Source organism: Balaenoptera ricei, chromosome 7 (genome assembly GCF_028023285.1).
Source record: "Balaenoptera ricei isolate mBalRic1 chromosome 7, mBalRic1.hap2, whole genome shotgun sequence".
In the NCBI taxonomy this organism is placed as follows: Eukaryota; Metazoa; Chordata; class Mammalia; order Artiodactyla; family Balaenopteridae; genus Balaenoptera; species Balaenoptera ricei.
This window is the reverse complement of record NC_082645.1, coordinates 88,832,061-88,859,390: the sequence shown is the minus strand read 5'-3', so window position 1 is coordinate 88,859,390 and position 27,330 is coordinate 88,832,061. Positions and strand designations below refer to the sequence as shown.

Here is a 27,330-nt window from a genome sequence, read left to right as displayed (position 1 = left end):
TAGAGGGAACACGAAATACAACACATAAGCCACAGTTGAAAAAACACCAAAGCCATCACACTAGGTATTCAGGTATCTTGGAATGCTTGTTAACTAATTTTCCCTTAACTAAAGGTCTCAGTCAAATGAAAAGAGTATTTTAGTGAATTCAACATTTCTGCTTTGTAAATTGAAGTTTTACCTTATTAAGCACATATTTAAGTTCTGTATCTTACTGATCATAGAAAATTTTTCCATTCGAATTAAGATCAACCTGTATTGAATATCAGGTACAGTATTTTCTTATTTTGATAAATTTCAAATTAATGATAGTTAAAAATGAATTAATCTACTGATTACACATTTTAAAACATATTTTAACCAATGATATAGTAACAATTAAAAATTACCTGAAGAACCTATTAGAAGTTTTATTTCAGGTTCTAGGAATTTTAATTCAGACAATTTTACTGCTGTAACTCAAAAATTACTTATGATTAAAAGCAAATGATGTCTGAAACTGTCAAATTTCTTTTTACTTCTACCAAATTCAAAAAATATGGATTAAATAACAAGACTTCAATTAAGAAAGAGAAAAAAAAAAGTGTTTCAAACTTCAGGTGGTCTAACTTATGCATACAATTCTCACAATTACAATGAATCACATGGTTAAATGACCATGGCTTCTATTTGCAAGCCCAATCCCTTCCTAGGCCCTCAGCACAGAGGCTTCCTCTTTTTACTCCTCTAACCATTAGGCTAGTCTTTCTTACTTGTTCATGTTGCCATAGCTCCCAGTTAAACTGACATCTAAAGGATAACGATGGTAAAAACTGCTGACATCTACTATGTGGCACTTAATCTCACAGTTGACCAAGGTGTGGCACAGAGAGGCTAATAAATAAGCAACTGAGGCAGGATTCAAACCCAGACATTCGGGTTCCACGGCCTGCATTCTAAGAAGGTGAATAAATTGAAAATAGTCTTAGTTTCATTGTCACTGTGCACTATTAACAGATTATTTTTCGCTTACAACTGTTTAAATTCCTTCTCAGTCTATGGTTGACTTAAATATCATATGTCTACTTAATTGTGGTACATCTTGAAGCAACGTAACAAAGGAAAGCTTTAGCTGTCTTCCCCTGCACACATACCGCTTTGCCCCAAATTCTGCAATCCAGTTCTGCCTTACTCTAAACTGCCGTCTCTTTAAGAAGTCCCCCTCTTGAAGGATTTCTGGCGAACGCCTTAAAAAGCGACTAGGAGAGCTGAGTAGTATCTCTCCACCCATCCTCCCTCAGAAAAACAACTAAATTCCATTAGAATTATTCTCGGGACCGTTTGAGAATAAGACATAGGCCTTTGGCTAACTTCAAGACGAAAAAAAAAGTCAAAAAGCGTTGGGAGGTGTGGGAGGACGCCTTTCCCCTTCTAAAAGGAAGGTATAAAGGGGCTCATAAAGAGAAAAAAGGAACCCTAAAATGCGGGGCGGCGCACAGGACCACACAGCGGGCGCTCCCGCCCAGGGGGTCCTCCTCCTTCTCCGTGGTGGTGCGCCCTTGGGCTCAGCAGCCCTCCTTAAGACACCTAACCTCCACGTTCTCCAGCCTGCCGGCTCGGGGCCCGCGGACCCCGTCCGGGCGGGGGACGGTAGGCCTCGTCAGGAGGGTCCCCGAATACGGCCCGAGGCGGGGCGCGGAAGGCGCCACCAAGGCCCGGCAGCGGCAAGGGGCGGGGGCCGGCGGTTGCTCAGGGACCGGGCGGGTCAGGAGGTGACGGGAGGAGGAGGCAGCAGGAAGGGGAATGGGGAAGCAGCGTCCGGTCCGTCGGCGCAGACAGCTCTGCCAAACCTCCGACTCCCCCAGTCCCGCCGCCGCCGAGCGCCCTACAGGGCGAGAAGGGAAGTCCACGAAGTGTTGGAGCAGAGGGGAGAAAATTCAAAACGAGTCTACTCAACCTCGTCTTGGCTCCGAGGCCCCGCCATGGAGACCAGCACAGTGCGCAGGCGCGCCCCTCTGGGAGCGCGCAGCGCTGTTGCTTGAGATAAGACCACTATCAGCCACCGTCGCGTGTTTCCTTTCTGATTCGTTCTTTTTTTCGTATCCCCGCCTCTCACCTGGATCTAAAGCCTGAAGCTAGTGGCGAGAGCCCAAGAAAAATCTCGGTAGACTGAGAGTCTGATTGGGAGTATGCTTGAAAAAGTAAACCCGGAAAGGCTTTAGTGAATTAAAGCTGAAGGCAGAGGAAATATAATAGATAATTTGGCTGGAATCGGGAAGGTTTAATGCAAATAAGATAGTCTAGGGGCAGCGTGGGAAAAAAGACTACAATACCCAGTGGCTACGGCGTATGAGAAGCGCTGCTTTCTGGGGGTTGTAGTATCTAGGAGATGTGTTTGAATTATCGGGACTGAGGATAACCTGTTAAAATTAAAAAAGAGAGAGAGGGTGGAGAAGCCTATTTGAATCGGGCCTCTCTGTGTCTTCACAATCGATTGTAAGCTTAAATATATTTTTAAAAAATACAAAAAGATTAAAGGGACTCGCTGCCTTTAAGACTATGCTTTACTAATCGATGACTCCTAAATCTAGGAATAGGTAGTTGATGTTTGTGGGCTGGGCCTTGTGGAAGAGAAGCCTCGTGGTGCCTCCTGGCTGAGGAGGCCCGAGGAAAGAAAGCGGAAGCCCAGGTTCGACTGCTGCTTTTCTCTGACACGTGCAGTCTAACTTTGAGCTGCCTCTTTTTGCAGTCCTGAAAGGCCAAAGCGCCGGTTGTCTGTTACCCATACGTTTCTGTAGGCAAGCCATGGCTCAGCTCCAGACACGCTTCTTCACTGACAATAAGAAGTAAGTAAGCGTACTCCCTTTCTCTCCCCTCCTCTCCTCCCCCCTCCCGCCTCCCGCCCCCCGCCCCCCGGCCCCGGGATCCTTTCGAAAGACCACTCCTGTATGACTTTGTGCATCCCTGGTTATCTTTGCCATCAATTCACTTTTTCCCTTTTTTTGGCTGGATTCCTCGCTTGAGCGCGTTTTCCACTCAAGTGGAAGTGGTGCCTTGCGAGGATTTCTCAAGGATCACCTAGCCTTCTCGCCTAGACTCAGGCTGTATATAATTTGAATTGTGTGTGTAGGGTGACCTGAAGGGCTTAAGGTTTGCTTCCTGAATGAAGTGCATTATGTAATTGAACAGTGAACAACGGACCAAGTCGTTATAGGCTGTCTGCTAGTGGTGTTTCACAGTGTCTGAAAACACAACTTCATTTTCCTACGTAGGTGATAGACGATGCTTTTCTGAACCAGGCTAGAAGGTGGAGCTCTCAATAGGGAGTTGGTAGAACTAGTTTTTGATGAGTGTGAAGTCAATTCAGTTACAGATTTGTGTATTTATATACATAATCTACACGTATGCGTATATATATATATACCTGTATGTGTATACCTATATGTATGTAAACATTTTACCAATTTTACAAATGGTCCCCAGGTATGTAGCAATCATTTGAAACCTAATTATATTCTGCTTTGTGGCGTATATTACACTATTAATTAACTTTTTATCGTTTCGCCTGGTCTCTTCAACTATATTGTAAGTCTCTTGATTGTAGAGACTGTTATGCTTCTTGGATTGACTGAGTCAACAAATATTTGTCAAGTTCTTCTGGTACTGATGATAAATAATAAATATTTGTTGTATTAACAAGCTAATGTCAGCTATAAACTAAAAAACTCCCACCTCAATTAAGATTATATTTTTGATTCTGTGTTTGTAGCTTTATGTGTTGACCTGGTAAATCATATTCACTCCTCTTGTACTGTTGCTTACAGTATACATAAATTGTATTATCAATACAGATGAGTATATATACTTAGTTAAAATGCTTCTAAAGGAATATGGTGATGGAATAGCAGGATCACTGTATTTTTTCTAATTAAAAGTTTTATGGAGATTATTGTTGATTCACATGAAGTTTTAAGAAATATTAGAGCACTGTATTTTAACTCCTGTGATAAATGGATAAACATCATATGTGTGTATGTGTGTTTGTGTTTATATATTTAGGTTTTCCAAAAAGGTAACAAAACCTAGAAATTAAACTTCTTGCTTCTTCCTTTCACACAATACGTTCTCATCAGTAAAATGATGGGGGAAAGTAGATTTATTCACGTATATGTGTATAATTTACATATGCATGTATATTCATATATGAGTATGTAATTATGCTACTTTTCCCTACTCATCTTACTGGCCAAAATATCATAGTAAACCAAAACTTTCAATTTCTAGGTTTTGTTACCTTTTGGAGAACCTAAATAACTTTTTACTTTTTTTGGCATGATAAATATATAACTATAGGCTTACTACTCAAAGTGTAGTTTGAAGACCAGCAGCAGTAGCATCACTTGGGAGCTGGTTAGAAAAAGCAGAATCTCAGACTCTACCTCAGACCTGCTGATTTAGAATCTACATTTTAACAGGATCTGAAACCTCCACCCCCCTCCCATTGTGACAAAAAGAGACTTATCATAGCATGTCTTGGTGAGCCCTGGAAGTTCTACCTTAACATCTTTTGAAACTTTTACATTCCCCACAAATATAGCCTAAATTCAGACCTTATGAAGACTTTTTTGTTTTTGTTTTTTGTAACAGCTTTATTGAGATGTAATTCACGTGCAATAGAATTCACACATTTAAAGTGTCCAATTCACTAGTTTTGAGTGTATTTGCAGAATTATACAACCATCACCACAGTAAATTTTAGAACAATTTTCATCATCCTTTAGCTGTTACCCCTCCCCCCACACCCAAATACTTCCAAATCCCCCAAGCCCAGGGCAATCACTAATTTACTTTCTGTCTCTATAGGTTTGTCTGTTATGGACATTTCATATAAATGGGATTATATAGTACGTGGTCTTTTGTGACTGGCTTCTTTCACTTAGTATGATGTTTTTCAAGGTTCATCCATGTTGGGTTTTTTTTATATATAAATTTATTTATTTTTTATTTATTTATTTTTGGCTGCATTGAGTCTTCGTTGCTGCGCACCGGCATATATATATATCAGTACTTCATTCCTTTTTGCTGCTCAATAATATTCCATTGTATGGATATACCGCATTGTGTTTCCATTGTTCAGTTGATGGACATTTGGGTTGTTTTCACCTTTTGGCTATTAGGAATAGTGGTGGTGTGAACATTTGTGCACAAGTTTTTGTGTGAACATATATGTTCATTTCTCTTGGGTATATACTTAGGAATGGAGTTGCTAGGTCAAGTGGTAATGCCATGTTTAACTTTTTGAGGAACTGCCAGATTTTTCCAAAGCAATCATAGCATTTTACATTTCTACCAGCAATGAATAAGGGTTTAATTTCTCCACATACTCACCAACACTTAATATCTGTCTTTCTTATTGTAGCCATCCTAGTGGGTATGAAGCGATATCTCATTGTGGTTTGATTTGCATTTCCTTGATGACTAACAGTGCTCAGCATCTTTTCATGTGCCTGTTGGTCATTTGTATACCTTCTCTGGAGAAATGTCTATTTCGATCCTTTGCCCGTTTTTAAAATAGGGTTGTCTTTATTATTGAGTTATAAATGTTCTTTATATATTCTAGATACATGTTCCTTGTCAGATACGTGATTTGCAAGAATTTTCTTCTGTTCTCTCTTACAAGAGTTTCCTAATCTGCCTCCTGTTGTGTGTGCCTGTAATCCAGTCTCTGCAGTGCTGCCAAGAAAGATCAAACTATACAAAATTCTGATGATGTTATTTGACTTAGACAGTGGTTCCTCATTGCCTAGGGACAGAAGTAAAAAGTACTTCACACAGCATCTAAACCACTCCATGCACATCTCTTTAGCCTTATCTTTGGTCACTGTCTAGAGTAAAGTAACACTTTCTGGGATAAGCTGGGTGGGCAGCTCTTTAATAACTCTTAGCTATTTTTTTTGCTGCTCTCCCTGCTTTCCTGCACCCCTTCTTTCTGCCTTGCCACACTTCACCTGGCAGAGACTCACTTTTCTAGATGTAGTGTAAGAGTGATCTTTTTTATGCATCCTTTCAGACTCTGCTCTCCCAGCCCCCTTTCCTCTGGTTGAAATGACCTACCACTTGTTCTCCCATTTTATGTATTACTTATGACACTGTTCTTACATACTTTACTCGTATTTGATTACCAGACTTTAACCCTTTCCAAGAACAGAGACCACAGGTTAATTCATTTTTTGTTAACCCCATGTAGCAAAATGTCTGTCATGTATTAGATACCCAATAAATGTTTGTTGAATGAATAAATGCACATTTGTTAAAACATCTGTAGACTTGATTTATCGTTTCCTTTTTGTAGATATGCGGTGGATGATGTTCCTTTCTCGATACCTGCAGCCTCTGAAATTGCTGACCTTAGTAACATCATCAATAAATTGCTGGAGGCCAAAAACGGTGGGTATATATACTCTGAAAAGTTAGGAGAAAGCACAGTGACACTAACTAGACTGAAATACATCATATTGTTATTTATAGCCCTTTTGGGGCATTATTTTATAATATTGCATGGATTTTATCATGGTAAAATTTATAACATGGATTTCCCTGCTGTATGATACTTTGAAAAATGCTTTGAAATAAGTTTTCAGGAAAAAAAAAATTCAGTTTAATCTGCTTTTAAGGCAATATGGAGACAAGGTGGTTGAGATTTAGGAATAAAGATTTTAGTGTAAAAGTTGTGATGTAGAGGTAATGAAGACATGAGGGCTAGATTGGGTAGGCATAGAACAAGCATCTTGGTGCTTCTGCAAAGCAAAATGACAATATCTGTATTTGAGCATTTGTTTTGTATAGTAACAAATGCCATTATTAATACTAGTATTTTATTTAAGTATTTAAAATTCATTTAAAAATAATGGATAAAACAAACATAAACATGCCACAGTATCAAGTAAAACATTTATAAAGATATAAATTAAAATAAATTAAACGTATGAAAAAAATTTTACAGGCTATAAATTTATATGTAAATTTAATATAAAATTAAAATGATATGAACAATATATGCAAAAATATTGATCAAACAAGATTGGTCATAAGTTGATAATGGTTGAAGTTGGGCGATAGGTATAGGAAGGTTTATTATTCTCCATTTTTGTGTATGTTTGGAATTTTCTATAATAAAATATTTCTTTAAAAAGTAATGAAACCATACATATAGTAGAAGATTTAAACATGAAAAATGGAAAATAACATAAAGCATAATCTTTAAAAACAAAATTTGTCAATGGAGCCATCATTTTGAGGCAAGCATATTTTTATGCAGATGTTTCTGATGCTTTTAAAGCTCTTTTGATTCTACCCTAGTTGGAGGAATGGGGAGGTGAGAATTATAAACTAATGTCTAATATTTTCCACTTTCTCTTCCAATAATCTTATAACATTTTTGTTAAGCTTAAGATGTTTTTGAACAACTTTTTTGCAGGGGGGCAAGGTCTTTTCATTGTTAGCAAGATATAGTTCTTGATACAGAGATATTCACATAGCATTTCCTATTGGTTCTTATCTTTCATCATGGATGTACAATAGTGTAGAGATTCTGATGCATAGTTAGTTTTCTAAACTCCAAAGATGTCATATATTCTACTTATTGAAAAACTCTGAACTAGCATAAGAATTATTTTCTTGCAATAGACACTTTGCAATATCAGTATATGGTTGTTTGTTGTTACCCAAATATTTGCATATTTTTCTAAACTTGTAGATGAACATTGATTTGTCTTTTTGTGTAAATCGATTAACTGAGTCACTGCTCTTGAGTTGAAGATGCAAAATGATTCAGATTTTTTTTTTTTTAATTTATTTTTGGTTGCATTGGGTCTTCATTGCTGCACGCGGGCTTTTCTCTAGTTGCGGTGAGCGGGGGCTGCTCTTCATTTTGGTGCACAGGCTTCTCATTGCGGTGGCTTCTCGTTGCGGAGCATGGGCTCTCGGCACGTGGGCTTCAGTAGTTGTGGCTCACGGGCTTTGTTGCTGCGCGGCATGTGGGATCTTCCCAGACCAGGGCTCGAACCCATGTACCCTGCATTGGCAGGCAGATTCTTAACCACTGCGCCGCCAGGGAAGCCCAGATTCAGATTTTTTAAAAAGTAACAAGTCAAAGAGTCAATGAGGGAATTCTTCTTTAAGAAGGATTTTATTATAGCTAATAAATCAGAAAGAATGAAGAATTTTTAGCATTTTGTAACTCCAAATGAAATAATAGATTTAAGAAGTGAATATCTATGGTTACTAAAGCCATTTATTAGGTAAAAGCCTGACAAAGAACGTTATGATGGATGGGATCAGACTGACATCATCTGAACCCAGAGGTAGATCTTAATATCATAAAAGGAGGCACAGTGAGATAGTGTGCTTTCTAATGTGATACAATAGGAAATACAATACGGTGTGTAAATATTCTTGCCAAAAACAGACAAACCCAAAGTCTAATCAGGCATTTGGGTCTGCCTAATGTACAGGTTGTATGTAGGTGGTAGAGGAACATGTTAAAGGATACCTTGGAGATATAATCAACCAAAGCCAGAATGTAAGAAGTATTACAAGAAGACCCAGTTTCTTCAGCAAATAAAAGGCAATGGAAAAAAAGGATGGAGAACTGTTAAAGATATTAATCAAATATAATGTGAGGACTTTGGATGCTGATTCTAGAAAGCTCACTGTAAAAAGACATTTATGAAACAAGGAAATATGAACATTGACTGGCTTTATGGTATTAAAAGGAATAAGTAATGTTAAATTTTTAACATTGTGACTTTTTTAGTCTTTATATTTTAGAGATACACACTAAAGCATTTACAGATGAAATTATATCATTTCTGAGTTTTGCTTTAAAAAAAACCAGCAGGAGAGTGGAGGGAGGAGTATAGATGATTGTCCATGAGTTGGTAAAAGATGGGAATGAGGATTCATTATGTTATTCCTACTTTTGTATATATTTGGGATTCTTCTTAGAATACAAAGGTTTCCTTAATCAAAATGATTACACCATCAACAATAAAAATATTATACCAACAGAACAAAGTATTTCTGTTCTTAAAAATCACATAATATACTGGAATACATGGTCTGATTGTGCCATGGAGAAATTCTGGAGAAAGTTGGAGGCCACACTAGGATAACAGGTACCTGTTTGTTTTGGGGGTCTCTCATTTACCTCTGCCAATACCACTTCAGGTCCTAACAGTGATAATTTTATTATGTATTTTCTTTAGAGTTCCACAAACATGTGGAGTTTGATTTCCTTATCAAGGGCCAGTTTCTGCGAATGCCCTTGTTCAAACACATGGAACTGGAAAACATCTCATCGGTAAGTTCAAATGCTTACCTGCTGTATTTTACTTAAGGTATTACCAGATAATGTAGGAAAACTTCATTTAGAATCAACCTGAATCTACAGGAACCAAGAGCCTTTTGATTACTGTTTTTTCCTAGAAACTGAACCTCGGTTTCTGTATCTTCAATTTTTAAATTCCCTCTTTTTTTCTAAGTATTATTCAAGAAATGTAGATGAATGAACATGGAAAGATAACTTCATATTTGTGGAACAGTTGTCAAGAAAGGGAATAGCAAATATATGTTTACTACTAATAAAGGTATATAAAATGATTGTGCACATATATAAACTTATGGGTTAGGTTATTGTGATTTATAGTTGATTGCCCCATCCTCTAATATTCAAACTTTCCTTATTATTACTTTTATAATTTAAAATATAATTAATAATTGCTTTTATGATTAGGGGGGCAATTTTTGGAACTGTGGTAAAATATACATAAAAGTTATCTTTTAACCTTTTTTTTTTTTTTAAATTATTTATTTATTTATTTATTTTTGTCTGTGTTGGGTCTTCGTTTCCGTGTGAGGGCTTTCTCTATTTGTGGCAAGCGGGGGCCACTCTTCATCGCGGTGTGCGGGCCTCTCACTATCGTGGCCTCTCTTGTTGTGGAGCACAGGCTCCAGACGCGCAGGCTCAGTAATTGTGGCTCACGGGCCCAGTTGCTCCGCGGCATGTGGGATCTTCCCAGACCAGGGCTCAAATCCGTGTCCCCTGCATTGGCAGTCAGATTCTCAACCACTGCGCCACCAGGGAAGCCCCAACCATTTTTAAGTGTACAATTCAGTGGCATTAAGTACATTCACAATATTATGCAACCATCACCACTGTCCATTTCCGGACTTTTTTCATCATCCTAAACAGAAGCTCTGTATCCATTAAACAACGTGCTTTTATGATTTTATAAAGTTTCTTATATTCTTTTTTTCTACTTTTAGCGTAAGTTTTCCAAGGTCATTAATATTTCTTAATATTACTCTTAGCATGCTGTTAGGTCAAAGTTTTTCACTATTTATATGGCTCCAAAATTTCTGGATTCTGAAGGGGAATTACATGAAGGAGATAAATTAAACTGGGGGTCCTTTATTTTCATAATGTACCATTTAAAAACTGCACCACCTGATTGATTTCTGGTTTCTGTCTGTGACTAGGAAGAGGTTGTGGAACTAGAGTACGTGGAGAAGTATACTGCACCTCAGCCAGAGCAATGCATGTTCCATGATGACTGGATCAGTGCGATCGACGGGGCAGAGGAATGGTATTGCCAGATGAATGTTTTTGTATCCACTTTAAGTGTACTATATGAATATTTTTCTCTGATTACTTGTTCTTTGTGAAAGTAATTTTGTGATATATATGTATATACTGTGACCATGCCAAAGACCTTTAAATTTAGTGTAGTCAAGAAGAAACATATCTATTAATAGATTTTCTTTTCTGTCTAAAGAGGTTGTAGTGACATTTGTCTTCCGAATAGGTCGTGTGTCTTAGGGCATTTATTTGATTATGTTGCTTTTAAGACCAAGAATATAATTTGTTTCATAGAGGGAAAAAAACCTTTTCTAGCCACAGATCTCCCAGCCTACTACCCTGAAGATGCAGATCATGCTATTTTTAGGGCTGAAAAGGGCAGACTGGAATCAAGAAGGTATGAATCGTTCAGAGCAAACCCCCTCTGGCCTTACTTGTAGAAAAACACCTCAAGAATGGATCTCAGTAGGAGCTTACTTTCAAAGAATGTCTCCCTGGAGTTATTACATAGTTATGTTTTTACTGGTTTTACTTTTACTTTAAATGGTTCTACTGGTTTTTTATTTAATGATTTTCACTGGTTAAATACAAAGGACTATTAGGCTTTTCAGACAATTCGCTTAGCTTCCCTGGGAGTGGTAGTATTTTACAACAATAGTAAAAATGAAGTCTAGGGTTTGTCGGTTACATTTTTATTTTAAGAGGTCAGGAAAAGCCAAATGTAACATCTTCTGATTTATTCTAGTGTGTTTTGAAATCTTAATCTTTATATTAAAGAAGAGTTTAAAAATATAATCCTCAAGGTTAAAAATATAATCCTCAAGGTTTACTTTATCAGTGCTTTAGAAATATAATTGATTTCAGGGTTTGAAAAAAGCTGTTTTTTGTGTTTCATAGGATTTTTTTCTCCTCACAGGATCTTGACTGGTTCTTATGATAAGACTTCTCGGATCTGGTCCTTGGAAGGAAAGTCAATAATGACAGTTGTGGGACATACAGATGTTGTAAAAGATGTGGCCTGGGTGAAAAAAGGTTAGGACTCTGCCTAAATTGAGAGGAATCCTGGATAAGGAATTGGAAATAAGCCATTTTCGATGCTGGGGCAGAATGGGGACAGGATAGGAAATGTCTCATGCCTCAGTTTTTATAAATATAAAATATTTATATTTTAAAATAATATACACATAAAATATACACATAAAAATATATACATAAAAAATATATGTATATATATTTCAAAAATATACACATAAAAAAATCCGTAAATCAGTAGAAGTGAATCCTAAAATTATATCACATAATATATATTTTCAAATTAATATTGAGTGTGTTAAATGCATGTCTTTTATAGTTTTGTTTTGTTTTGTTTCTTTGGCTGCGCCATGTGGCATGCGGGATCTTAGTTCCCCAACTAGGGATCGAACCCGCTCCCCCTGCAATGTAAGCGCAGAGTCTTAACCACTGGACCGCCAGGGAAGTCCCTATACTATTTTTGAAGAATCTTCCCTTTTATACCATCAGTTAGCTTCTTTTTTCAAAGGTGGCCTTTTTTATGAGGTCTTTTACCTTTTTAACATCTTTATCAACAACTACAAAAAATTCAGTTCTTTAGTTTTGGAACACTATTTAAAATTTTTGTACTAATTTGTTTCTTATCCTTGTGTTCTTTCTTCAGACAATTTGTCTTGCATACTGCTGAGTGCCTCTATGGATCAGACTATTCTCCTGTGGGAGTGGAATGTAGAGAGAAACAAAGTGAAAGCCCTGCACTGCTGCAGGGGTCATGCTGGCAGTGTGGATTCTATAGCTGTTGATAGCACAGGAACCAAAGTAAGTAGCTATTGTGTTATTAGTACTGTGTTCAATTAGAATTTGAGCTTCTTGGTGCAAACATGTCTTTTCTACATAAAGTCACTGTGATCGGCCTACTTCCATAACAATTGGTGACTAAAGAATATGATTTCAAACCAAAAGTAAATACTCGTAATGAGAGATATGAAGAGTCACTCCCTCACTCTGGGTATCTCCGGTTTAGAATTTTATATAAATTGCAGAAATTTTAAGAACTCAGGTAAACAGTAATTTTCTTTATGTAACCTCCTCAAATCATAGTGATTGACATTTTCAGTCCTTCAGCTACTCATAGTGCTGTCGTTAATTGAAAATGTCTAGCTGATCACCTAAAACTTAGCATGCACTAAAGTTAGCATTAATCGAGGTTGTTTTACTATTATTGCTGATGTACTCTTTATCACAACAAAATGGTAAAAGTTAGTCAAACTATGAGGGCAACACAGTATTTACTTAAGAGGGGTTACAGACTCCCTCACCATTTGAAAATTCTCCAAACCACAATGAAGTATTCTAGATTTAAGAGTGTTTCTTCAGCATTTCTTTGCCAGTTAGCATAACAGAGGAAGTTTCTGCATTCAAAGTTAAAAATTTATGAGTATTCATATTGAGCCATAAAGAAGGTTTACATGTTGTTGAGTCCAAACCTAAGTGAATTAACTGTACCCTGTCCTTTGGCTATAAGAGATAGAAACTCATCCTGAACTTTTTTTAGCTTAAAAGACCCAAGGAGGGAGTGATGCACCACATCATGAGCAGGGTGATGATGCATTTGGATCTCAGGAACCAATGGAGTAGAGGCTTGCATATGGCCAGCACACCTCCTCCCTCTTGTCTTCCCAAATTGACTTCATTCTCTTACCTCAGTCTGGCTTTCTCCACATGGCAATAAAACCTGGCCTTCAATATTCCCGGGTTTTACATCCTATACTGTCTGTCCCTGGAAAAAGATTAACTTCAGCTCTCTAAAACACAAGTTTTCCAAAAAAAAAGGCTCTGAAGGAGGAAGAGACCTATTGCCACAGTGTAGGTCAGTTGCCCACCCTGATCTAAGCAACCATGGCCAGGGTACGGGCCCTGTAAGAATGGCAGCTCTTTCAGTTGCCATGAGATTGAGGGTACAACTTCCCAGAGACTAGGAAGACAGGCAGATCGGTGATGCCATAGTAGTAAGAATTTCAGGGCAAAGTAAAGATTTCAAGTTAAATAGCAGGAAAAAACCAGGCAAGCAATATGATGGATTATATTGCATACTCTTTTTCCCTTCATATATTTTTTTTAGTTTTGCAGTGGCTCCTGGGATAAGATGCTAAAGATTTGGTCTACAGGTAAATGAAATGTTTCTTCTACTTTGACTTATTAATGATATTTCAAGAATTTCAGTGAAAAAAGACTTTTTAGCCCATATTTTTCTATAAAAAATGGACCAGAGCTTTTTAGGTCACAAATAAAGTACTATAGTATAGAGAAAAATTAGTATATTTCTTTGTGTTTCAAAATGTTTTTCTACTCTACCATCCCCTTATTTATTGGACGATGTCACTGAATCCCTGCAAGTATCAATAACACATCTGGTGCAGTGCGACATAACTGCCTTAGTTCTGAGTTCCCTTATTCAGGAATGTGGAAATAAACAAATTACCTTCTGTGTCATCTTGATATACTTTACTATTAGAGAAATTTCTTAGTTACACTGGTTTACTTTAAAAAAAATTTTTTTAATACAATTTTACCAATTTTCTCACTTTGAAAACGTAGATTAGAAGGAACAATTAGAGGAGCCAAGGGGACTCTTAGAGGAAAGTACCTTGATAATAGTAAGAAGACACTGCTAGAAGAAAAGAAGGGGGAAAACCCACATATATTTTAGAAAGTAGTAGTACAGAACTATTTATTGCATGGGTAAGCAGATCAGAATACCTCTGTTGCTTCTGAGGAAATTGCTATATTACTGTACAACACCCTAAATACAGTTCACAAAGTAGAGTTGGGGAGGGGGGAGATAATCAAGAAAAGCTTAAACAGTTTTAAATAATTCTGTGTAAAATGGCAGGAAATATAAATCCATTTTAGTTAAAGCAAACAGTTTTGAGGCAGAAAGTTGTTTGTGTAGGAATTTTTCCTTTTGTGAAATACTTTTTGATAGTGCTGGGTAGATGAGATATTATCTATGATTAGTTGTTACCCTTAAGGTGCTTATAGTCTAGTTTGGGAAAAGCACATGACATTTATAAAATAGTTACAAAACATTAAAATCTATGGCTTTTTATCTGGGTTTGCTACCTAGCCAAATGATGGATAACGAAGATTTTTTTTAATCAAAAAATAACTATCTATGAAACACTTTTAATTTATTGTTAGAAAAGTAAAATAGTCAAGAAGAATAAACATGGCTGGAATGTATGTCCTTTTAACATGTGTTTATTTACCATGTCATTCCCTTCTTCATAATATAAATGCAATCTGGTCAGAACTCTCCTACAACTAACAGTAAGCAACTTTTCATAGATATGGTAAACTGATGAATAGCCATAATGATAATCTTTATAAGATACCAAACTGGTTAGGTTTTAGGGTTTTAATGTATAATACTTTATTTTTTGCTTTCTCCTTTTCGAAGATTGGTAAGCCAGGTATTGTTTTTAGATACAATTTTCCATTAACCAAAATAAGGAGAAATGTTAATTCCCTAACCAGTTGAGATAACATAGAGAAAGTATATACCTAGAAATATAAGAATTATTTGAGACTGTTTGTAATTAATATTTACCTTAAATTTTAACTCTATCAAATCTAATTCTCTGTGATATAGTCCCTACAGATGAAGAAGATGAAATGGAAGAATCCACAAATCGACCGAGAAAGAAACAGAAAACAGAGCAATTGGGACTAACAAGAGTAAGTATTTGTGAGAACTGACAGTATTGGGCTTAGGGGTGTTTTTTTTTGATAAATTTATTTATTTATTTATTTATTTTTGGCCGCAATGGGTCTTTGTTGCTGCACTCCGGCTTTCTCTAGTTGCGGTGAGCAGGGGCTACTCTTTGTTGCCGTGCACAGTCTTCTCATTGTGGTGGCTTCTCTTGTTGTGGAGCACGGGTTCTAGGCGCACGGGCTTCAGTAGTTTTGTCATGCAGGCTCAGTAGTTGTGGCGCACGGGCTTAGTTGCTCCGCGGCATGTGGGATCTTCCCGGACCAGAGCTTGAACACGTGTCCCCTGCATTGGCAGGCAGATTCTTAACCACTGCGCCACCGGGGAAGTCCCGGCTTAGGTCTTTATTGACAAATATATGTTAATTTAATATAATTGTTCATATTTAGTTTCCTTTTGTCTTGTCTTGCTGCTTCAACCATAATTAGGCTTTCTTTCAGTAGATCTGTAAATTTTTATTATAAATACTCTGCTGCATTTATTTGAGTTATTGAATGTAGTTGCATTAAGCTAGGTTTACAGCTTGATAGGTTGATTATTTAGCTATTATATTTGGCCTCATGGTGAATTTTTTTTTTTTAACATCTTTGTTGGAGTTCCTCATGGTGAATTTTAAAGTAGGATCTTTTAATTGTTGAAGATTTCACTAAGTTTAGTGAAATATCTCATTACCTGACTGTTTAATGATAATGTTGCAGACTCACAGACATAGAAAACAACCTTATGGTGACCAAAGTGGAGAAGGGGTGGGGGGTGGGGCAAATTAGGATTTTGGGATTAACAGACACAGACTACTATGTATAAAATAAGTAAACAACAAGTCCTACTGTAGAGCACAGGGAACTATATTCAATATCTTGTAATAAACCATAATGGAAAAGAATCTGAAAAAGAAGAGATAACTGAATCACTTTGCTGTATACCAGAAACTAACACAACATTGTAAGTCAACTATACTTCAGTTTAAAAAATAGTAATAGTAATAATGTTTCGTACACTGAGGATGTAATTTTAGTACATCTCCTAAATCAGTAGAAACCAAGGGTTTAATTGAGGTTTTGATTCTGTCATTTTGCTATAGATCCAATTAAATCAAACTCAGAAAGTTAATCCAGATTCTTATTTGCTCTGTTCCACTAGAAGGATATTTATCATAATATGATCTGACCTATATTAATATACTTAGTGAGAAGAACAATACTGAGTCAGATTTAGGAAATCATGTTTCATTCATTTTCTAACAGCTGTAATGGATGTGCATTAAATCAGGCACACATTTGCACGTTATTTCTTACAGTCACCAATAACAAGATATCTTATAAAAACTGTTGAAAATGAGGAATAAGTGATTCCTCAAACTCAGTAAACTGCAGTAAACAATAGCACTTACTGTTTCCAACTGAAAGTAGTGATTTTTAATTTATACATTTAAACATAGACTGCTGAATTGCAAGTTCAATGATCTGGTGGCAATTCAGCTTCCTTATCACTTGTCTCATAAGACAAATTAAAGCTGGAAATGCCTTACCAATTGGATAATGTGCCAGTGGTAATTTATTGATGCATATCCCTGATCAACCTTTAAAGAATATATCTGAGTAGAAAAAGACTTCTTGAATTATCAAAATACTTTACTCATAAGGTAGCTTTTTTTTTTAACCTTTATGTTAGTTGAAGTTTGGCATACATATAATTAAGTATACAGCTCAATGAATTTTTGCAGTTGTGTATACCCAAGTAATCACTATCTAAATCAAAACATCAAGAATTACCGACACCCTAGAAGATGCCCTCTAGGCTCCCTTGAAATCAGTAGCCTCCTAAAAGTGGTCACTGTTCTGACTTATCCTAGATTAGTTTCACCTAGTTTTAAGCTTCATATACAGGCATACCTCGTTTTATTGCACTTTGCAGATAATGCATTTTTTACAGATTGAAGGTTTGTGGCAACTGTGTGTCAAACAAGCCTGTTGGTACCATTTTTCCAGCAGCCTTTATTCACTTCGTGTCTCTGTGTCACACATTGGTAAGTCTCAAAATATCTCAGACTTTTAAATTATTATTATATTTGTTATGGTGATCTGTGATCAGTGATCTTTGATGTTACCATTGTAATTGCTTTGGGGTGCCATGAACCACGCCCATATAAGACAGTGAACTTAATCAGTAAATGTGTATGTTCTGACTGCTCCACCGACCAGCCGTTCCCCCATCTCTCTCGCTCCTCTCGGGCCTCCCTATTCCCTGAGATTCAACAATATTGAAATTAGGCCAATTAAAAATCCTACAGTGGACTCTTAAGTGTTGAAGTGAAAGGAAGTCTCATGTCTCTCACTTTAAATCAAAAGGTCGAAATGATTAAGCTTAGTGAGGAAGGCATGTCAAAAGCTGAGAGAGGCCAAAAAGATAGGCCTCTTATGCCAGTTAGCCAAGTTGTGAATGCAAAGGAAAAGTTTTTGAAGGAAAAGTGCTACTCCAGTGAGCACATGAATGATAAAGTGAAACAGCCTTGTTGCTGATATGAAGAAAGTTTGAGTGGTCTGGGTAGAAAATCAAACCAGCCACAACATTCCCTTAAACCAAAGCCTGATCCAGAGCAAGGCCCTAACTCACTTCAGTCCTATGAAGGCCAAGAGAGGTGAGGAAGCTGCAGAAGAAAAGTTCGAAGCTAGCAGAAGTTGCTTCAAGAGATTTAGGAAAGCAGTCTTTATAACATAAAAGTTCAAAGGGTAGCAGCAAGTGCTGATGTAGAAGCTGCAGCAAGTTATCCAGAAGATCTAGCTGAGAAATTAAACAAAGGTGATACCCTAACCAACAGATTTTCAAAGCCGATAAAACATCCTTCTTTTGAAAGAAGATGCCATCTAAGACTTTTATGAGAGAGGAGAAGTCAATGCCTGGCTTCAAAGCTTCAAAGGACAGGCTGACTCTCTTGTTAGGGGCTAATGCAGCCGGTGACTTGAAGTTGAGGCCAGTGCTCATTTACCGTTCCAAAAATCCTAGGGCCCTTAAGAATTATGTTAAATCTACTCCATCTGTGCTCTGTAAATAGACCAACAAAGCCTGGATAACAGCACATCTGTTTGCAACATGGTTTACTAAATATTTTAAGCCCACTGTTGAGACCTACGGCTCAGAAAAAAAGATTCCTTTTTAAAAACATTACTGCTCATTGACAGTGCACCTGGTCATCCAAGAGTTCCGATGGAGATGTTCAAGAAGATTAACGTTATTTTCATGCCTGCTAACACCGCATCCATTCTGCAGCCCATGGGTCAAGGAGTAATTTCAACTTTTAAGCCTTATTATTTAAGAAATACATTTCATAAGACAATAACGGCCATACTTAGTGATTCCTCTGATGGATCTGGGCAAAGTCATTTGAAAACCTTTGGAGGGACTTCCCTTGTGGTCCAGTGGTTAAGAATTCGCCTTCTAATGCAGGGGACGCGGATTCGATCCCTGGTCAAGAAACTGAGATCCCACATGCCGCAGGGCAACTAAGCCCACGTGCCACAACTACCGAGCCTGCGTGCTCTGGAGCCTGCGCGCCACAACTAGAAAGAAGCCCGCGCGCTGCGACAAAAGATCCTGCGTGCTGCATCGAAGATCCTGCAACTAAGACCCGACGCAGCCAAAACTTAAAAAAAAAAAAAGAATTAAAAAATAAATTTTAAAAAAAGCTTTAAGAAAAAAAAAAACCTTTGGAAAGAATTCACCATTTCTAGATGCCATGAAGAACATTCATGATTTACTGAGGTCAAAATATCAACATTAACAGGAGTTTGGAAGAAGTTGATTGCAACCCTCATGGATGACTTTGAGGGGTTCAGGACTTCAGTGGAGGAAGTAACTGCAGATGTGGTAGAAATAATTAAAAAAAACTAGTACTAGAAGTGGAGCCTGAAGATGTGACTGAATTGCTGCAATCTCATTGTAAGACTTTAATGGATGAGGAGGTGCTTTTTATGGTTGTGCAAAGAAAGTGGTTTCTTGAGATGGAATCTACTCCTGGTGAAAATGCTATAAAGATTATTGAAATGATAACAAATGATTTAGAATATTACATAAACTTAGTTGATGAAGCAGCAGCAGGGTTTGAAAGATTTGACTCCAGTTTTGAAAGAAGTTCTGCTATGGGTAGAATGCTGTCAAACAGCATTGCGTACTACAGAGAAGTTGTTCGTGAAAGGAAGAGTCAATCGATGTGGCAAACATCATTGTCGTCTCATTTTAAGAAATTACCACAGCAACCCCGGCCTTCACCAACCACCACCCGATCAGTCAGTAGCCATCAACACTGAGACAAGACCCTCCACAGGCAAAAAGATTATGAGTTGCTGAAGACTCAGATGATGGTTACCATTTTTTAGCAGTATTTTTTAATTAAGGTATGTACTTTTTTTTTATACATAATGCTATTGCATATTTAGTGTACTACAGTATAGTGTAAACATAACTTTTATATGCACTGGGAAACCAAAAAATTCTTGTGACTCACTTTATTACAGTGTTTGCTTTTTTGTGGTTGTCTGGACCCAAACCCTCAATATCTCCGAGGTATGCCTGTAATATCTGTGAGATTTCATTCATCTACTGCATGTAATAGTTCTTTTCAGTAATAGATAGCATGCCTTTACATGAATATACCAGAATTTATCTGCTCTTCTTTTGATGGACATTTAGATTGTTTCTAGTTTTAGCCACCATAAATAAAGTTGCTGTACTTGTTTTTTGGTGCACATATATTGTCATTTCTGCATATGTAGAATTGCAGGAGTGGAATTGCTGAGTGACAGGGTACACACATGTTCAGTTTTCTGAATGTTTAATACTGCCAAAACATTTTCCAAGATGGTTATATCAGTTTATACTCCCACTGACAGTGTATGAGAGTCAAAGTTACTCCACATACATATCACCACTTGATATGGTCAATTTTTTAGTACTCTGATTTTATTTTAGCACATAACATGTTTACATTTACTTACTGTTAAAAGGTGTCTCATTTTGTGATTTCTGGTGGTGTGTAGTGTATTTTAAGTCCCAGCCCTTTGATAGCTAATTTTGAAGTGCCTGTTCATGTTTTTAGCACTTTTTTTTTTTTTTTTGCCGCACCACACGGCATGCGGGATCTTAGTTCCCCGACCAGGGATCAGACCCATACCCCCTGCAGTGGAAGCTTAGAGTCTTAACCACTGCATTTTTTTTTTAAGTGTGTTGCTTATCTTTTTTTTATTGATTTGTAAGAGTTATTTTGTATTTTGTATTTTGTTTTTATTTTTTATTTTATTTTATATTGGAGTATAGTTGATTAACAATGTTGTGTTAGATTCAGGTGTACAGCAAAGTGATTCAGTTATACATATATATGTATCTATTCTTTTTCAAATTCCTTTCTCATTTAGGTTATTACAGAGTATTGAGCAGAGTTTCCTGTGCTATACAGTAGGTCCTTGTTAGTTATCTATTTTAAATAAAGCAGTGTGTACGTGTCAATCCCAAACTCCCAATCTATCCCTCCCCCCTTCTCTTCCCCACCCCCCGGAACCATAAGTTCATTCTCTGTGAGTCTGTTTCTCTTTTGTAAATAAGTTCATTTGTATCTTTTTTTTTTAAATTCTGCATATAAGCAATATCATCTGATATCTGTCTTTCTCTGACTTATTTCACTTAGTGTGATAATCTCCAGGTCCATCCATGTTGCTGCAAATGTCATTATTTCTTTCTTTTTAATGGCTGAGTAATATTCCATTGTATATATGTACCACATCTTCTTTATCCATTCATCTGTCAATGGACATTTAGGTTGCTTTCATGTCTTGGCTCTTGTAAACAGTGCTGCAGTGAACACTGGGGTGCATATGTCCTTTCAAAGCATGTTTTTCTCCAGATATATGCCCAGGAGTGAGATTGCTGGATCATATGGTAGCTCAATTTTTAGTTTCTTAAGGAACCTCCATACTGTTCTCCATAGTGGCTGTACCAGTTTACATTCCCACCAACAATGTAGGAGGGTTCCCTTTTCTCCACACCCTCTCCAGCATTTATTGTTTGTAGATTTCTTGATGATGGCCATTCTGACTGGTATGAGGTGATATTTCATTGTAGTTTTGATTTGCATTTCTCTAATAATTAGCAATGGTGAGCATCTTTTCATGTTCCTCTTGGCCATCTGTGTGTCTTCTTTGGGGAAATGTGTATTTAGGTCTTCTGCCCATTTTTTGACTGGGTTGTTTGTTTTTTTGATATTGAGCTGCATGAGCTGTTTGGAAATTTTGGAAATTAATCCCTTGTCAGTCACATTGTTTGCAAATATTTTCTCCCATTCTGTGGGTTGTCTTTTCATTTTATTTATGGTTTCCTTTGCTATGCAAAAGCTTTTGAGTTTCATTAGGTCCCATTTGTTTATTTTTGTTTTTATTGCCATTACTCTAGAGATGGATCGAAAAAGATATTGCTGCGATTTATGTCAGAGTGTTCTGCTTATGTTTTCCTCTAGGAGTTTTATAGTATCTGGTCTTACATTTCGGTCTTTAGTCCATTTTGAGTTTATTTTTGTGTATGGTGTAAAAAGATGTTCTAATTTCATTTTTTTACTTGTAGCTGTCCAGTTTTCCCAGCACCATTTATTGAAGAGACTGTCTTTTCTCCACTGTATATAATCTTGCCTCCTTTGTCTTAGATTAATTGACCATAGGTGCATGCATTTATTTCTGGGCTTTCTACCCTGTGGGGCAATTTCTACCCTGTTCCATTGATCTATATTTCCATTTTTGTGCCAGTACCATACTGTTTGAATGACTAGCTTTCTTTTTGTATTTTGTATTCAAGGTCTTTGCTGCATATAGGTATTATAAGTATTTTCTCCCACTCAGTGCCTTACTGATAACTTTTATTTTTAGGTGTGCACGTTCATAAGCTTGCTTCCACTGTTCATTTTATTTGAGAGAAATCACAATATATTCATTTTTTTCATTTAGGTTTTTATAAGCTTTAAATCTGTGCATTCATAAATTATTAATTGAAGTTATGCTAGAAACCCTTGAAGTGCTATTTGAAGTGAAAATTAGAAATAATAGGAAAAGTTGGATTATTAAGACCAAAATTAGACAAATATCAAAAAGTTATTTTCTCTCTGGATTTCTTTCTAGTACCTGGCTTGTATTAATATGAGTAATGCTCTCATTCAGTTCATTTATTGGTCATTTGTTTCATATATTAACATACAATAAGGTTTTTTCCACATTTTCTCTCAAAATTGCTGTTTTTCCTGCAGTACTATTCTTTTTTTGAGCATTTGTTCTTTTTTTTTTAATTAATTAATTAATTAATTCGGCTGCATCAGGTCTTAGTTGCAGCACGCAGGATCTTCATTGCGGCACTTGGGCTTCTCTCTAGTTGTGCGCAGCCTCCAGAGCACGGTCTCCTCTGTTGCTTGCCCATGGCATGTGGGATCTTAGTTTCCTGACCAGGAATCGAACCTGCGTCCCCTGCATTGGAAGGCGGATTCTTAACCACTGGACCACCAAAGAAGTCCCCTCCAGTACTATTCTACTGAAGTTTGTTTGCAGTAACAGTGCCAAAGTTGACTTTTCTATCTTAAAAAAAAAAAAAAAAAAATGTACATGTAGGAAAATTCACTTTTTGGTGTATAGCTTTTGAGTTTTGATAAATACATAGAATATGTAACTACTACGTATTCAAGATACGGGACAGTTTGCCATCCCCTGAAACTCATGTTGCCCATTTGTAGTCAACCTTTCCTCTCTATTTCTATCACCTGACAACCACTATCAGATCTCTGTTCCTGTAATTTTTCTTTTTCTAGAATATCATATAAGTGGAATCACACAGTATGTAGCCTTTTGCATCAAGCTTTTTTTTCACATTATGTATTTGAGGAGGGAAACAAAGAAAGATTCATCCAGATTATTGGGTATCATGGTTTATTCCTTTCAAATGCTGAGTAGTAGTCTATTGTATGGATATACAACAGTTGGTTTAATTCACCAGTTGAAGGATATTTGGGTTGTTTCTAGTTTGACAGTTATGAATAAAACTGCTATAAACATTTGTGGACAGTTTTTTGTGTGAACCTAAGTTTTCATTTTTCTTGGGTAAATACCTAGGAATGGGATTGCTTATTCATATACATTTACCCATCATTTTACATGCCATTTCCTATCCTGGAGCCTCTGATTATGTTACCTTACTTTTTGTTTTGGATCACAATAGAGGTTGTTCTGTTCCTCACTCCTCTATCAGGTTCCTTTACTACTTTCAGGGAAATTTTAGGGCTGGAAGAGAGACCTAGGGATCATTTGGTCCAGCAGTTGGCAAATAATAGCCCCACAGGTGATTTGGCTGTGGCCTGATTTTGTACTACAGAGTGCTAAGAATGATTTTTACATTTTTAAGGGGCTTTAAAAACAAAGAAGAACATGGAACTGAGACTGTATGTGGCCTGGAAAGGCTAAAATTTTTACTTTCTGGATCTTTATCAAAAAACTTTGCTGATCTCTAATCTAGTACAACCCCCTTAACATTTAAGAAGATTAAATGTAACAGAGTTACACAAGCAGATTAACTGTCCCCCATTTCAAGAGTTTTCCTTCTTTCTGTTACATGTTCTTTGTATTTAAAACAGACAGTATACCTAGTTTGATGATTTTAATTTGAGAGGGACATTAGAGATTTTGGAATTCTAATAAATGAGCCATGGGCATTATTTAAAGATTGGATGCTGAAGAAATGAGGTGGTGAGAATAACCTATTGCAATTAATTAACCTGGAAGAGTTATGTAGAAAATAGCAGCACCTTAACTCAAACCTAGGTCTTTCTGACCCCAGAGATTTTTCTACTAGCTTCTACATATAACATCTTTGTCAACTGGGAGAATTTAATTAGTGTTAATATTCCTCAAAATGAAAAGTAGAGCAGAAGGGGAAGCAACAGAATACTGTGGAAAGACTACAAATTTTGGAGTAATATTTGGGTTCAAACTCAGATCTGCCATTTATAAACAGTGTGACCTTGGGCAAGTTATCTTTCTCAACTTCAGTGTCTTCATCTATAAAATAAAAACAAATATGTCTTGGAGGATTGCTGTAAAGAAGAAATAAGGTAGGATATGAAAGCTAAAGCACCTGACAATATCTGGCATATCGGCTTTAAAAGTAGTAACTATTATTATTGTTTCAATCACTCTAAACCAAAAATGCTTTCCCTTTTGGGTGTCCTTCATTTCTAGACTCCCATAGTGACCCTCTCTGGCCACAAGGAAGCAATATCCTCAGTTTTGTGGTCAGATGCTGAAGAAATCTGCAGTGCATCTTGGGACCACACAATTAGAGTGTGGGATGTTGAGTCCGGCAGTCTTAAGTCAACTTTGGTAAGACAAATTCAGTGCTGCTCTGATTAACTTTGAGCTTTTAAGTGGTAAACTTCTAGGAGATGGTTACTTTTCGCCCACCCTGGTTACATGTTCTTTCCTTTTTTTTTTTTAGACAGGAAATAAAGTGTTTAATTGTATCTCCTATTCTCCACTTTGTAAACGTTTAGCATCTGGAAGTACAGATAGGCATATCAGACTATGGGATCCCCGAACTAAAGGTGAGTTGTATAAACCTCTGAAGGAAAAATATGAGTGAGTAACGTAAGTTTCTCTTCTCACGAGAGATGTGTATAAAAAGATAATTTTCTAGAAATTTTTTTGGGGGTTCTGCCTACTTCTGTTTTCTAAAATTTAATAATGGTTGTCTGTTTTGTTTTGCTCAGATGGTTCTTTGGTGTCGCTGTCCCTAACCTCCCATACAGGCTGGGTCACGTCAGTCAAGTGGTCTCCTGCCCATGAGCAGCAGCTCATTTCAGGCTCTTTAGATAACATGGTTAAGCTGTGGGATACGAGAAGGTAACTCCTGTTGATGACTTACAAAGGAAATCTATCAATTGCCTGTTGTATACAGAGAAAATGAAATGAACACTGAAATGACTATCCAAAAGCAGAAGGGTCAAAAAAAAGTTCTCGGTCATATATCCTGAAATGATACATATTGATATCAAAAAGGAAGGCCAGGATCAAAGGAATTTTCTTAATGTTAATATGTTGGGGTTTTTTGCAATCTGAATGAATTTAATTGTGATAGTTTATGAAATCCATCTTTCTGACCTTGTTATATAAAATAGGAAAAAACCCCTGAACCTTAATATAAATATGATAATTATGAATTAGAAGGCCAGTGGCCTGAATGAATGGAACTGTGGTCAAATTGTAAATTATATGTTAATAGGAAATTAAGTAAAAATACAGAATTTTAAAGATAATCAAAATTTAAAGGTTCCTTTCTTATTCATCAGTTAGTGCTACGATACTAATATATGCAGAGGGCCCCCAAGAGAACGCATATACAATTTATTTACATATTTCTACAAGTAGAATGGAGAGGCAGTAACCAAAACCACAGTTTGCTAATGATACAGGAAAAACAGGAGAGGTAGTCAAGTAAATGCTCAGAATTTTAAGATTAAGTGGTTACTGGGGCAAGGATGGTAAGCTAAAATTTTCAGAAAAGTATAAATGATTAGTCATATATGTTTGTTTAATACTATGAAATGCATATAACACGTTAATATTTTCGTCTTTTAGTTGTAAGGCTCCTCTCTATGATCTGGCTGCTCATGAAGACAAAGTTCTGAGTGTAGACTGGACAGACACAGGGGTAAGAATTTATTAGTTATTTGGTAGAGAGGAAGAAACTACATTATATTTTTAGAATAAATCTGGTATTTGTGTTTACAGAGTTATTAGTTTCAATATATCTGATATTTATAATTCTGTATTCTAAGTTCCATTAATATTCATAAAATCTCATATCTCATTTAAAGAAGAAAAAAATTGTCCTTTAATATTAGGAGTAGTAAAATTTGAATATTTTGAAGCAGTTTTTTTCTCATGAGTATTTTAATGAAATGTTTTAAGTCCCTAAACTTGCTACTTCAGACTAATTGGATCAAAGTATTTGCTACTTAGAAAAATCTTAGATAATATGGCTGTATTATAAAATGTTCTTAAAGAATTACAATTTAATTATACACACACACACACACACACACACATAAAAGCTCTTATTACCTAAGAACGCTTTCCTAATACAGGTCTGAGGGCTGTTTGAAAAATTTGTAATATCCATTTACCTACAAACAATTAATGTGCCATCTTTTAAAAACTTAATTTTCTTAAACAGATAGAACTATATTACCCTTCAAACGTTTAAATTTTATTACATTTCTTAGCAAATGCTTCATAGAAAGTACAGTAGCATATTACGCCTCAACCAAATTAAAATCACCACTTCTAAAGTTTTAATATAGTGTATATATATAGTATATGTGTAATATAGTAGTGAAATTTGATGCAATTGGCCCGTTTTAGTATTAAGTATTAACTCTCAATGCAAGTTAATTGCTCATCCACGATTCCTTCTGTATCAGAATCATCAGTATTTAATTAGGTTCAGCAATCATATGAAATAATTGTATTTACTTCTGTGTTTATGTTCTTTTCCTCTCCCTTTACGCAGTTACTTCTGAGTGGAGGAGCAGACAATAAATTGTATTCCTATAGATATTCACCTACGACTTCCCATGTGGGCGCATGAAAGTGAATGATAAATTTGGCTACAGAGATTCCTTCTGTAAATGAAATTGATAGAGAATTCTCAGATTACATCAATGCAGGTGCAGGAAGCAGCCTTTTAGATTAAAGTTTATATACTATTTCACCCTTGATGATAGTTATCACTGTCTTTTTCTTTATTGTGTATTTATTATACAACAGTTATGTTTATTAAATGTAAAATATGGTCTGCATTCTCTACCTTATGAAAACCCTTGAAATTAAACTGAGTTTTTAATTTCTCTTTTAAA

The 27,330-nt window shown here is 36.4% G+C and overlaps 2 protein-coding genes and 1 pseudogene across 5 annotated transcripts in view; 2 read left to right on the top strand and 1 right to left on the bottom strand.

Moving 5' to 3' along the window:
* Positions 1-1,945, bottom strand: part of CARF (calcium responsive transcription factor) — an 81,331-nt gene extending 79,386 nt beyond the window's left edge. For all 3 annotated transcript variants that reach the window (XM_059928498.1, XM_059928500.1, XM_059928499.1), the window contains exon 1: positions 1,134-1,945. The gene's annotated coding sequence lies outside the window, so the exon portion shown is untranslated. The remainder of the gene's footprint in view (positions 1-1,133) is intronic.
* WDR12 (WD repeat domain 12) lies at positions 1,769-27,330 on the top strand. Of its 2 annotated transcripts, none has more exons than XM_059928501.1 (14): positions 1,769-2,143; positions 2,729-2,825; positions 6,332-6,426; positions 9,246-9,340; positions 10,519-10,625; positions 11,535-11,650; positions 12,294-12,448; positions 13,752-13,797; positions 15,282-15,367; positions 24,656-24,796; positions 24,912-25,017; positions 25,183-25,315; positions 26,051-26,123; positions 26,985-27,330. In XM_059928501.1, exons 2-14 carry the CDS (start codon positions 2,785-2,787, stop codon positions 27,060-27,062), a joined length of 1,272 nt encoding a protein of 423 aa, XP_059784484.1. In that variant the 5' UTR covers positions 1,769-2,143; positions 2,729-2,784; the 3' UTR covers positions 27,063-27,330. The 2 variants fall into 2 exon arrangements, with proteins under 2 accessions (XP_059784484.1, XP_059784485.1); XM_059928502.1 differs by lacking the exon at positions 1,769-2,143 and adding an exon at positions 2,458-2,475.
* Positions 16,921-23,779, top strand: LOC132368396 (tigger transposable element-derived protein 1-like; annotated as a pseudogene).